We start from the raw sequence: 14,493 nt of genomic DNA, 5'->3' as shown, positions 1-14,493 counted from the left end.
CAACACAGTCCAACGGTTTTGAGAATGAAATTACAGTTGAAGTGCATGCAATAGTATTCAAACACATTTAACTTTTTTCACATTATGTCACGTTGCAGCCACTGACTCCACTGTATTTAATTAGAGGTTTATGTGAAAGACTAGAAAGGCAACAGCATGATGCTGTCACCACCCTGTTTCACAAAGGGGATGGTGTCTTAAAGGAGAAGTGCAGTGATATTTTTCCTGCTATACTAAAAGAAATTGCACGGCGCTGTGGGTCACTGTGTTCCGCTCCTTCCGGTGGAGTTAATGAGGCCTTGCTTCTCTGCTATGGAAGGAGCCATATTTCTGTACAAACATGTTGTGCCATTTGTCTGACATGTCATGCAGATTTCCCACGGGACAACTTTATAATGGGAAAAAAATAAAAATAAAGGACGGGTCAAGACTCTGAAGCAACAGCTGAAGGACCCTTGCAATTGATACCCTCACATACCATGTCCCCCTCCCTCTTCACCGACTCACATACACACACACACACGCACACACTCTGTAAACACTAATCTACTCAGCTGTGGTCACCCCTCCCTCCCCGGTCCTAATAATAAACATCTCTGGGTGACACTGCCATGTCGAGACAAAGAGGAGGCGGGGGGAACTCAGCACTCTGAGACAAACACATTCACAGGACGACACAAACAGGGATGTCTGATTAAATCTGTGTGGCTAAGCTGATATAAGCGGAGGGGCAAGAGTGGCCCCCCAAAAATGCATTAACACCAGAGCCTTTTGTTTATCGAAGACAGGCGGACTGTTGGACAAAATCCCCGAGAGGTCTGGTGTCACAAACAGCCTGTGGACATAAATACGGCAGCTTAACAAAGGATAACCCAGGGCATGGACAGAGACCCTGAAGTTCAGTGCTGCTCTTGTCACACCTGTAACATATAAGAACATATTTATATTTTTCTACCTTAAAATGAAGCAAAAGCTTCATTATCGTCCAACGGTGAAATGAGCTTTTTCCTTTAATAGTATAGCATTTATTAGACCAAACTTTTCTTGCTTTAGGCAACTTAGTATTTTAATTCACTAAATAAAATAAATATGAAAGAAAATATTTTTTTTTTACTTCCTTTAACTTTGCTGCCTTCTAAAGTTTATGTTCCCACCTTCTAACTAATTTAGTTTTATGCTTCTTTTTATGTTCATTCAATATTTTTTGTTCTTTCTTCATGATGTCATCTATTTTATGAAGAACATCCACACAACATGATTCTGCCAGCCCTATTCTTCACAACTAGGATGGTGCTATTAGGCTGACAACCTTTCCCCTTTTTTCCTTCCAAATGTATTGATGGTCACTATTTCCAAACATTTTCATTTTTCTTTTATCAGACAACAGGACACATCTCCAAAAATGAGGAGATGTGTCCCTGAGTGCATCCTCATCAATAATATAGTTTTTTAAGATGCTTTTGGAATAATGTCCTCCTCCTCTCTGAGTGGCCTCTCAGTTCATCCATTGATTTTGATCCATTGCTTTTGTTCTGGAGTTGATACACACATTTTACACCAAATAATCCACTTCTTTCCTGAACAATATGATGACTGGACATCCCCATACTGAGTATGCTGCATTAAATGTTTGAAGAGTGGCACCTTCAGACATCTGGACACTACCAAAAGATGAACCCAACTTGTTGACGTCCAGAATTATCTTTCTGATATCTTGTCTGAAGTCCTTTGATTATCATGTAACACCAGGAAGCAGTGTGTTCGGGGTGTGCATTAAAATACACCAATAGGTGTGCCAACAGTCAGTCACCTATTCCATTTAATTAAAGTATTAAATCTTTAGAGAGCACATAGCCAAAAAAAATGCTCTGGTGTAAAGAATGAACCTGAGTGTAATTTATCTCCCTGAAAGCCCTGGGGTTACATTTAAAATGCCTCCCTGTAGGACGAGCTCAAACTTAACATGCAGTGGTTGTAATGATTATTGGTCAGCTCAGTTTACTTTACTGTCCATAGACTAATCTCATTGGGTATCAAAAATCAAATAAGTCTCATGATTTATGAATATAATGTTTCTCTAAAGATGAAACCTTTACCTTTCATGGGAGTTTTAAATTGCACTCAAAATGTAAAACAGTAGATTTTTTAAATCTTTTTTTATCCATTTATCTGTTTTCTATACCCACTTGTTCATGCAAGATCGCTGGTACCTATTTTCAGCGGTTCTTGGGCGAGAGTTTTTTTTGGGAAGTCTGGGTGCTACTCCTTTTGAATTCAGAAACTGCTTATTGATGCAAAGAGTACGTTTCTGAAGGCACAAACACATCATCAGCAGGTGTTCAGCAGATTTGCACTTCTGCACGGGGATGTCAATCAGGGTGATCAACTAATCAAAAGTGGGTTTTAGGCAGCTGCGTCATATTATTCAACCAATTAGTTAAAGGCAGTCTGAAGTTAGCAGATTGGATATCTCCCAATCTGTAACATAAGAGAGCTTCACAGATGTGACTTTATAAAAATATTTTCCTTTTGAATGAGTTACCCTGCACAAAGTACCTGTTATTATTTCAAATGGCAAAAGTTTCACATTCAGTTTGATATAATAAACATTTAGCATTTAACCCTACATTGAATAATTGTGGATTATTTAAATTAGAAGTGAATGAAATGGGTAACCTTCATGATCTCTTATTTTGTGTTATACCAGTGTGGGAGGTAGCTGCAGGTGGTTTTACATAAACAGAGCGGTAGAACAGTTTGAAATGCCATGAAAGTGTCACCATTACAAGAGGATAGTGTAATGTTTTGATAAAGATCTACTTATATTATACAATCTAGCAGCCCATTTGTATTGGTGGAAAATCAGAGTTTTTGGAGGTGAAAGGTTAAAGTTCAAGGTTTGATTCAGGCTACATGGGTCAGATGGATCACTAATTATTTTCTTAGCTTTGCTTCAAAAATATTCTTCCTAGCAGCTGTTTAAATTTCTCTGTGGCTTCCAAATATTTATAAGGACAGTATGAGTATCATCTGCAATTTATTCCTTGTCTGGATATTTCATTCATCATTACGCATATTTATGTAAAATGCTTTTTACCTGACTATTGTACACAGTTGCAAGAATGTTTCGCCCCGCTGCAAAATTGCTAAGCTTGGGTAGCAAAGTAGAGGCACTGAGAGCACAGCTTAAAGATAAAATCAGTATTTTCCCTAAAAGTAAGTTTGCTGTCAATTTATGCTCCAAGATATTTGAAATTATTTCCTGCTTCTACCATGTCTCTATTGATTGTTAAATGATAAAGATGTTTTGTCTTATTGACATTTATTTCTTTAAAACGTGCTGAGCATCACTCTTGTACTTAATGTAAGTGCTCTATAGTCCCTATTTATAATAGAGCTAAAAAAGCCCTGTATCATCTGCATATCTGTAAATTATAAATGGTCTACAGAAGTTGACACAGATGTCACATGGCTGCTTACCGCTGTTTTCATACAGCTATAATAGGGAACATGTTGGATGATTTCCATAATTTAGGAAATAATATCTGGAGAAGTTTTTCAAATAACCTAATTAAAACACATTTCAACTGGTGAGCACATATATTAAGGGTTTTGGTGACAACAGAGTTAAGTAGAAGATATTTTTCTATTCTCTTGATCTTAGATAACGTGGCAACTTTTATTTGAAATAACCATAACTGGCATGAATCGTCATTGGGTGAATAAAATATTTTCTGACTTCAAAAGATTAAAAGGCACCTTTTTAAGAATGCTTTCATATTTTCTTAAGTGAAAACATTGATATAAAGAAAAGATGAGAGACTCTCCCATCCACAGTTAGCTGTTAATCTAAATACAATCTCAGAAAGCATTAATCCACATTGATGAGATAAAGGGAAAATATTTTTCCTTTACTCAAAGATTATTTTAGAAATAATCTGCCAAAAACAGGTCATGTTGCGAGAATAATCAAGCAGCAAACCAAGAGAATGAGCAATAAGTTGGTGGTCTTTGTAATGACACGTGGCTTTTGAAAGATATAAAAATATAGCGTTTTAACTTATATACTTTGAGACCAATAAAGTGAATCAACTTCTGCCAGATAAGGACAAAAGAAGAGGACAGTGCCATTCACAAAGCACCACCTCACAGTCGTGTAATGGGGTGTTGTGAACACTAGTGTTCCCTATTAATAAGTGTGCAAACTGACCACTTACTGTCCAGCAGGACTTTATTCCCCTCAATCTGTTCAGGCTTAGAACCTGATGACACTAATCCTGTTTTCCGCCCCCTCCCTCGTCACATATCCGCGCGCACACTGGGGTGTCACTGGCAATAGGGCGAGCCTTTGTGTCTGAGAAAAACATTAGATCAACCTGCTGCACGGTGACGGCAGCAGCGGATGCTTTCACGCACAGAAAATACGACACCAAGTCTTTATCGGGGAGCTGTGATGAATTCCTGCATGCAGGTTTAGGTTGAACAGGAGAGAGTGAGTGCATGGCAGGTTACCTGGCAGATACCACTACAAAGATGTGGAATGAAGTAAACAAGCAGATGTTTTCTAATGAAGCAGGAGGGTTTGTACACTCAGAGGGGATTCGGGTTATTCTGTCAGACTGACTGATGAAGGTGATTAATGAAACAAGAAGGCTGATATGCAGACTTCATGGTTTTAATGTTCTATAGACACAGAGCAAAAGTTGGTTGAGTTTCTCAAAGGATAAAGATAAAGTAGCATGGATTCCTCAGATTAATTTAGGAAATCCAAGTCCTGTGTGGACATCTTAACTGAGCATTTAACTAGTCTGTGTCGGCTTAATCACTTCAGCTGCAAACACATGTTGAACTAGTAGTCGTGTTAGGAAAACACAATGGGGATCAGTCAAGTCAAAGGTTTAGCTGGTGTAAATAACTTTTAAATATGCCAATTTTTAATTAAACGTAAATAAAAACAGATTTTATTTTTCAAATTTGATACTTGAGGGATTCTTGCCTCATTTCCAATTAGAAACAAATGTATTTGTTGAATGAAAATAATCTTGCTAGGAGTATAAATAACTTTGGGTTTAACTGGTTGGATGGAGGACAGGTGGAAGGAAGGAAGGAAGGAAGCAAGGAAGGAAGGAAATGCAATGAAGGTATGAAGAGGCAGACAGGTGGGTGGATGGATAGACAAATGGGTGCATAGATGGCTATTGCTAAAAATGAAAGGATATTTACTTACTTATTTGCCATCACACAAATACTTTGCTCCCCCACAGAATCTATTTACATTTTTCATAATTTATTCAGAAAAAATACTGTAATTTATACATTTCAAAACAGTGTAAAAAAAAGCTGATTTTCAGAACCTGATGAGTTTACGTAAAACCAGTGTGTAACTAAACCCATTGCAAGCATAGGGCTGTTAGAGAGGGCTTACAGTGCTGTGACAAATCAACAGTTAAACCAGGAACGGGTCATAAATCAGCTAGAACCTGGTGAGGCGCAGCACTTTATCAAAGGTAAATCTAAATGTAAAACTGAATACATGGAGGATAAAAATGTCCATTTTGATATAATAAACAATGCTGACAACTCCCAAATACTTATCCTCAATTAACTCTTCACAAGAGCACAAAAGACTATTACATTTATATTTCTTTTGCTGATAAAATAAATACTTTTCCTCACACCATGCAGTAATTTTAAAACTGTATGAAAATCCAGCATATCCTCTAACTTGACAACGCAAAGGTGGCACTCCCTGAGATATTCTTTCCCCTGAAAAACAAGATCAGAAATTCAATCAAAGAGCAGCAGAGAGCCAATGGGATCTCGTTGTCTGTGGCAGCAGCAGCATCTGTATGAGTTAGCCATTGGTCGGCTGCTTCACACAGGAAGGGTTGTAATTGGTTGCCAGCGCGCCAAGGCTTCGTTGCCTCCATGGCAACATTGCTTCCTTATTGCTTTGGGAAGGTGAAAAGGAGGGAAAGAGGGGAGGCGACTTTCACTCAGACAGTACCTCTGCATTATTTATCCTTTGTCCCTGTGTGCTTGTGGAGTGTGTGTGAATGTACTGACTGATGCGTGTGTTTCTATCTTGGTTTGGGTGGCACTGATTGGTTGAGACATAAGGGGGTGAATAAAGTGAAGCCGGTGCAATAATTGCATCCAACTGTGCAATGCATCCAGCAACACCAGGTCTATATATAAGACTGCTAAATGAACTCTGAGGCCATTTAGAGAACCATTCTTTGAGATGCTGACTAACTTTAAAAGGCAGTTTTTGGTTTTTTGAGATTTGTCTAAAGAAACAAGCTGGAACATGGGCCATGTTTTGTTTATTTATTTATATGCATTAATGGGCATCTTAGCTCACATCTGTAACCGTCAGCTGGACTCTGATTGGCAGGCGCTCACTGAAGGGTGCGCATGGAGGCTCATCTTTACACAATCACCAGAAACAACAAAAACCACCACCACGCGGTCTGTTTGTTGTTGTTTTGATTCCTCCAACAAGCCCCCTCCCCAACAGTTGAGGTGGGGAGGGGAGACGGGAAGAAGAAAGAGACGAGGGTGGAGAAAAACACCACACATGGATTAGTGTTGGGTTGGTTGAGGGGTGACGGGGTTTCATTCAGGACTCCTCCCCTTTCATATGTGTCTGTGCATGAACAGGGAAAAAAAAGGGAGGGGGAGAAACAACCCCTATTGACAGGCATGCTGGCCAGCGAGCTGGCTGCTCCTCCGGCAGCGGATGCGATGACGAGATGGCAACAGACACCCAGCGTAGCACGTGCTCTCAGTTGCCATCGCAACCTGCCCTTGGATACAGCGTGCTGGTTGGCCGTTTCTAGCTGTTGTTGTTGTGCGAGGCTGATGAAACCTCGTGGATGAGGGAGGGCAAAGCCGTGCAGCATGGAGCTGCTTCTCTGCTTTGGGAGAAAGTGTTGCCAGGCACATTATAGAGGTCAGCTAGTAAATAAGAAGTTAATCATTAATAAATGAATCATTCTAGCCTTTACAAACATTAAAACAAGAGGATGCAGTTAACAAGTTCATTTCAGGAAATCAATGTGGTTTATTTTTTTCGTCAAGTTGGCAAAACACTTAATTACACAAACTGTTGGACAATACTCAAACAAGCTTAACAACAATAAGACAATGCGACAAATGTTTTAACTGGGCAATTAAACGAACACATTCAGTAAATGTGCCAACCTAAAAAGGGTACACACTCGAGGAAAGGAACAAAGAGGAGAAGAAAAGTTTGTGTCCTCAAGCAGCCAGATCAATACCGCCTGGTGCTGAGTTTGCAGCCTGATAAAATCCTGCACAAATAAACATTCTGCACGCATTTATTCCGCACCGGACCTACAAAACCCACGCTGCCGTGAGCCGCAAGGAGCCGAGGTGGCAAGATGATTGATTACAAGTGCAGGCAGTCTTTGTTCCACTGCTGGTTTTTTAGGACAAAGCCCAGTGGATGGTGGGAGTATGTGTGTGCAGCTCTAGGTTCATGTGCCTACAAAGTGTAACTGGGACAGCATGTTCTACTGAAGACAAAAAAAAAAATAACTGTGATTGAGATGAAACTTTAGAACAGGAGGTATTTATACAGAAATAGGTGCACAAGTCGAGGCAGTAAAATCCGTAATCTGCAACATCTGGATATAAACAGCGTCACAGATGAGTTAACACCCGTCACCGTCAAGCCTCTTCGAACCCGTCCTTAAGGCCAGCTTCGATCTCCTCCAGCCTCTGTGCCATGGAGACAACGAGCATTTTCATCTGGAAAGGTCAGGATCAGGTGAGAGAGAAAGAGGGACATTACATGTTTGCAATCAGAGGATGAGCAGCAAGGTGGTGAAATTAGTTAAGATGAAGAGGATGGAAGTGGCCACAGTGGGGCAACAAACGAAGAGGGGGAAATGGACAGGTGGGGAAATGAGAGGAGCAGAGAGACAAGGGAGGAGTAAAGATAATTAAAGAAAGATGCCAGAAGAGAAGAGGAGGGGGTGGATGGGTGAGTAGGAGAAGGGTGGGGAAACAGGTCAGTGAGAGGAAGAGACAAAAAAACTAATTTACTTGTCAACAAAAAACCTGGAACGAGTCCATTAACTACAGCAAAAAAGGCAACAAATGCCATCAGAAACAGAACAGATTAAAACCTTACTGAAATCTACATTAACCTGCATTTAAGAATTCAAGAACATACTTATATTTTACTTTGACAGTAAGTTGGGGGTTTAACATTTTGGTAATTTAGGATATAAAGGACATGGAGCAATTAAATTCCTGGCTCACCGTTTCTGTGTTTAGCAGTGTCTCTTTCCTGGACAGAACCACTGATATGGCTATGCTGACATAACTTCATGTCTTTTTTCCCCATCCCACTCATAGCAAGTCTTGTTCTGCTCAAGGTTACTTTGTGTTATAAAGACCGGTTCGTCTCCACTCCTGCCACATGTCTGCTCAGTACGTGGAATTGTTGCAAAGTCAAGGACTCCATGCAGTCAGCCTTACATAGGTAACTTTTTACCAACTTGTAATATGATTAAGTGAAGTTCACTGTATTTCATCATAATTACAACTGAATTAGACTGTAATCTAACAATATCATTGGATGTTATTGAAGTGAGTTAAGATTGATCTGAATTTAATTTGAACCAAATTGGACTTAACATACCTGGTTATGAAATGGACCCATTTCTCATGTAAAGCACCTTGAGATTACATCTGCTATGAATTGGCACTATAAAAATAAATGGAAAAATAGTTTCTGCCTACTAATGGTTTATTTTTAAGACCTTCGTTTAGCCTACAAAATGTGCCTTTTGTAAGTTTTCCTTTTTTTTGTTAAACTATTAACATCTTAACATTTACTGGAACGACTGAACATTTTGGGCATTAAAACAAGGTGAAATAATCATATTTAGTGATTTAAAGTATGTACTACAAGGAACACTGAAAAAGCAAAATTCAGCAGGATCATTTTCCTGCTTTAGGTTTTGATTATTTCCCCAGGATATTCCACCTTGAATGCTACAAATTCTAGGTTGTAAGTCCAGCCTCACTTCAGGACCTATTTTACTGTATCAACAGTTAATAATGAATTATAACTAACAATTTAACCTTTTATATTTTTTTTACAGTGTCCTTAATGCACCCCTTTGTTTGAACTGCACAGATTTAACTGTGTGACAAAAAAACTTTTCTACGATCAGTGTTTTTGTTTTGGCGAAAACAGAAAATTAATTACATTTGGAATTCCTTCAATTAAAAAAGACAGAAAGCTGGCATGGTGTTTAATTAAAGTCACCGTTTGCATGTAAACTACATCTTATCATCTGTTGATCCAACAAATGCATTTGTCTTCCCGTCTTCACCTGTTCTTGAATCACGTGTATAAAAAGATCAAATCTCAACGGTACAATGAGCTGTCAAGTGAGAGATGTTCAAAAGGAGTGAGACGAGCACAACAAAGTGTCCGACATTCATCGAGCTAAAGCAACAAAGACGCTTTATCAGGAAAACGTGTTTTCCCTCAAACAAAGATTCCTCAACATGCTTGCCAGCTATTGTGTATATGCTAGAGTGTGGGGAGGCTAGCAGGTACTCCTGCACACTATCACCACCTACTGGACAATTTATGTTTCTGATGTTTTGTTTAAAGGATACAATTTCTTAAACAAAGGGTGATTTAGATTCATTCAGAAAACCAACACAGAGTCAAAGCATGAGTGGAAAAAAATAAAATACAGGCATGATAACAAAACATAGAAGGTATTTAGAGCTGAAATATGCAGACAACTTTAAACAGCAGTAATTTAGAAGGCTACAATAAAAAATAAAAAAAAAGAGCCAGAACTTTGTTCTTTTGGGTAGAGAAAACTACTTAAAGGGGAAAAAAAAAATGTGTTTTCAGGAGGTGATATGGGTCAACAGATGAGGTAATGTCTGATATCAGAGTCTGCCCGCTATGGGAGAATGGGTTTACCGGAACAAAGCTGACGTCATCCTTATGCTGTAGTACAACCTGTGCATTTAGAAAGCTCCGTCAGGAGGACAATACAACTCCATGCACGACCACTCCTGCTTTATCCTTCTGGCCAGATCTCCACTCTTTTATTTGTTCAATATTTTTCATTTTTATTCCATCAGTCAGCATCATAATTTAAAAAACTAAAAATAAACATCCAATTTAGATGTATGAACATGAATCCCTAACAAGTTTTGAGAGAAGATGACCTGCTTATTTCACCTGAGACCATTTTTACATCCTGATAAGACCACATGAAGGAATGTGGACAAAGAGAAGCAGAAATGTACCTTTGTCAGCTGTTGTTCGACATTCTGCCTGTACTCCAGTGTTACTGGCTGCTCTTTGGGGCCCTCTGCTGCCAACATCTGGCCTCCAGAGCCGAGCACATAGCTGAAAAAGACAGAAACGTGGAGTTAACAAGGTTAGCAAGGTTCACTGTGTTTCATTTCAGTAATTTAGTGGTCTTCATTTATTATGTGTTAAAGTCTACAGGATTTGACATTCAAAGGTCTACATTATTTTACACACATCTGCTGTTTTCTTGTAATTTGTTGCTATGTTAGAATAATGTGGTTTAACATAATTAGAATCTGGTGATAATTTGAAAAAGTATTTGTGTTCAGTCAAAACAGAAAATCTAGATTAAATGGCTGCAGTCTTTGCGTCCTCAGGCTCAACTTGGCGCCATCTAAATATTAATATAATTAGCAGGTCTACAATTAATGACAACCCTGGTAAAGATGCAAAAAAAAGCCTGAAAAGAAATTGCAGTAGCATAATCTCACACTGCAAAATATAGAAACCCCCAAACCTTTAGTTCAAGAACATTATTTCACAGAAAATAAATCCCACTTTAGAAAATCTTTTTTTTTTGTTCCAAAATAAATCTAACTGAAGGATTTATTTATCTATTTATACTTTTTGAAGTCGACCAAAGCGTTTAGCGATGTTTAATTAGTGATCCATAACTTTCAGTTAGGTTGGAATATAAATGACTTGGAGACCCATTCCTTTTAGCCATTATTAATAATGGGAAATACAAGAGAACATGGCATTCAGTTAAAGCATGAGTGTGCTGATCTTCAACAGTCTGGAAACAACAGGAAAACTGCTACCTGCCTAAACCTGCCCGTATCAATAGTTATTTATTGGTTGCAATAAGTGTTTGGGGTTTTTTGTTGCATTGAACACTACACCATTTCTGTCTTTTTCCGGGTAAATCTGTGCAAAATTCAGAGGGTCCTTCTGGACGAACAGTGGTTTGTTCTGAAAGCTGACGGACCAAAGCTGGTTTCAAACCTTGGTTGCATCTGCTTTTCCATTTCTCTTACTGGACTGACGTTATTAGATCTCAGAACCAATCCGGAAAGCCTCTTTCCTCAGACTCCCGAGACCAATAAACATTTGATAAAATTTGATTCTTTTTATCATAACATATAAAACATTCTTGTTATGAAAGTTTCCCTTTTAGCCTGTAGTAGTTGCAGAATAGAATTTGTGTTCTTCATCTTCCTTGTTTTTCGTTAGATGTGTTTGTATTAGTAAGTAAATCTTAGTGTGATTATCAATAAATAAAGAGGTTAATTACAGTGATTATCAGTTCCCACTGATTTCTCCTATAGAAATATAAGAGACACAATAAAGGTGAAGTCAAATGTTCATTTTAGTGTTAATCCATAATGAATTCTAACCCTGAGAAATACACAGAAATCTTCAAGCCTTATTTATTTATAGTAGAAATTGCTAAAAGGAGAGGAAAATAAATTCCTCAGATAAATTAGGTGCTTATAACACTGATTGGTTTATAGTTTAACATAGCTTATTCATCTTGCATTACCATTACATAATTGACCAAATTTCGATCCTCAACCATCTGGTCATGTTTTTTTTTTTTTTTTTTTTTTGTTCCATCTGAACTGATCAGCTTGTTCAAGCTCTTTGGGGAGACCACCAGTATAGTTCACACCATAAAGGTGAACTAAAAATGAAAGTACCTGTCGATGCTGGCGACACTGAGACAGAAAGTTAACCTCTTGTGGTCCAGGTTCCTGGGGGTAGATGTGTAGACCATGCCAAGCACCGATTGGCAGCTACGACAGATGAGATCCACAACCAGGCTGTCGAGTGAATTAAAAAACAAAACAAAAAAACCATAGATATATAGATGATTATTATAGATTTCATAATACAGAAATTCAAAAAAAGTGGTTCTGTTATTAAGTCATGGCTCAACTGTAATATAATAAATAATGTAATAATGGCATATTCGATTAGTAGCTTTAGGTATAAAGCTTAAATTGTGATCAGATAAGTTTGATAACAATCATAAATATGTATTATTAAATAAGTTAGGTTTTAAACCAGAGAGAACACCTTAACATCGTTATAACAGCCTGTGAACCTTCTTACCAAACTGATCGTTTGCTCAGTTCAAAGAAGCGCGTGTCCTTTCCAACGATGACGTTGTTGGTGACCCCTGTAACAGCAACAATAATAATCCAGCACTTTCCTTGTTAAAGAGTCGTTTCATATGAGCTAAACACAAAAGTTCAGGCTCAGTTTTGGTTCTGAAATCCTAATTGGTTTTATTTTAGCACAATGGGAGCCAATAGTATTTTACACATGTTCATCTGAATGTGATGTAGGACTTATGCAGAGCCAAACTACTGGTGACATCCTTAAACTCCTGCCCAGTGGCCAGATTCAGCCAGTTTGTAGTTTTAAGTCCGATCCGTCCGATAACTGCTGGGTTGCCGGTTCAAACCCCCCCCCACACTCTGTCAGTTTCAGTTGTTGTATCCTTGGGCAAGACACTGATGTGGGTCAGAGGGCCCAGTGGCACCGATTGTATGGCAGCCCAACTCCTTTCTGCCTCGGGGCAGCTGTGGCTGCAGTATAGACTACCACTGTGTGTGTGTGTGTGTGTGTGAATGGGTGGATGACTTTGGAGTCCTCTGACTTGATAAAGTGCTATACAAGTGCAGGCCATTTACCATTATAGACCATTTCTAACGAACAAGTACAAGTTCACAGTGGATTTATGGCAGACATTTCTACAGTGACCAGGCTCTAATCCTGGAACCTGCAGACTGTGAGAAAGAAGAAGATGGACTGAATTCATGAATTCATGGTAATCAGCATTTCTGTTTCGGTCAGGGAGACTTCAGTTCTCACCAGACAACCAGACCCTTACAACCAGAAATAGTTGGAGCAGTGGAGGTTCTTAAGGGTGTATTTCTATACAGTAAATGTCGCTCCTAAACCCCAGACTCACGCTTCAGTCTTATTTGTTTCTGTCCGTCTTCACTTCCATCCCAGGACAAGGAATCCCCGACAGGCAGTTTGCACTTCGCACAGATGAACACCACAGGTCCGTCATCGTCGTCCTCTTCTTTATCAGATCGGTTGAACAGTATTTCTTCCACCACGGTGGAGTCGATGCTAGATGCCTCGAACGTCTTGTTTATACGTCTTTGAGGGAGTTTAGAGGACTTTTCTTTCGTTGCCATTTCTGCAAGCCCCTTGTGTGTTTTGAACTGAGGCGGTTGGTTCAAATATCCGGAACCAGTCGAGATGTGTAATAAAGTGTACTTCCGCTTTCGTGTTTCTGCCAAAAATGTGGATTATTATACAATTTATACCATCATACCATATAAATTGATTAAACACTGAAGTGTAAAAGAGGGGTAAAAAATGAGCTAAAAAGGGAACAAAGTAAAGTGAAATTATGTTTGATACTACTTTGCCTTTTTATACTAACAAAGACTTATGGCAGTGGTCTTCAATTTGCTTTTTATGGTGATTAAACATACTTATTATTGTTACAAAAGTTAATTCATGGGAACAATTCCAAATACAAATCAGTGGTTATTGTGGCATTAAAATGTTAAATGGGAACATTTGTAGAGTTGTTTGCACATACAGCTTCTACCACTTTGTTTTCAAGTGAGTCCCTTCAAAGTTTTATATTTAAAGGGCTGGAATGGGCTGAAAATACCTTAAATGCTGTCCTATTGCTTAACAAAAAAAAAAAAAACGCCCTTAGAAATGTGCGATTGAGGATAAATAATGAGGGGCAAGGGTGTAAAATGGGATTCAGTTGCTCAAGAATGATAAGAGGAACAAAACAAAAACACAGATCACAAAATGTCATAAAACAGCATGCAAACAATTAGTCATTAATAGACAAAACAACCACACAAAAAAACACAGCTAAAGACTGATTTATGTCAACTGAACAAAACATCCAAAACAAGTTTGACAAAAAAATAAATAAATCCAGGCATGGATAAAAACTTCAACTCAAACATAATTTGGAAACGACCAGAATTACTTTAAAAATATCCAGAAATACAAAATAAGATTTCAAATGAGGACACTGAAATAGTAATAATAATAACAAAGAAAACAATACATAATATGAAATCAACAGAGACTGAAATAAAGATAAAAGAATCAAAATG

The 14,493-nt window shown here is 38.4% G+C and overlaps 1 protein-coding gene across 1 annotated transcript; it reads right to left on the bottom strand.

Annotated features, from left to right (window-relative positions):
• Positions 1 to 7,042: 7,042 nt before the first annotated feature.
• Positions 7,043 to 13,601, bottom strand: mis18a (MIS18 kinetochore protein A). Its single transcript, XM_047379480.1, has 5 exons — positions 13,305 to 13,601; positions 12,440 to 12,506; positions 12,025 to 12,147; positions 10,318 to 10,420; positions 7,043 to 7,776 (listed from the first exon to the last, which is right to left on the bottom strand). The coding sequence occupies exons 1-5, from the start codon at positions 13,537 to 13,539 to the stop codon at positions 7,696 to 7,698; spliced, it is 609 nt and encodes a 202-aa protein (XP_047235436.1). The 5' UTR covers positions 13,540 to 13,601; the 3' UTR covers positions 7,043 to 7,695.
• Between the last annotated feature and the right edge of the window lie 892 nt (positions 13,602 to 14,493).

The sequence above is a fragment of the Girardinichthys multiradiatus genome, chromosome 11 (assembly GCF_021462225.1).
Source record: "Girardinichthys multiradiatus isolate DD_20200921_A chromosome 11, DD_fGirMul_XY1, whole genome shotgun sequence".
NCBI classification, from domain to species: domain Eukaryota; kingdom Metazoa; phylum Chordata; class Actinopteri; order Cyprinodontiformes; family Goodeidae; genus Girardinichthys; species Girardinichthys multiradiatus.
Note: the sequence above shows the minus strand (reverse complement) of the source record. Positions and strands in the feature narration are given on the sequence as shown.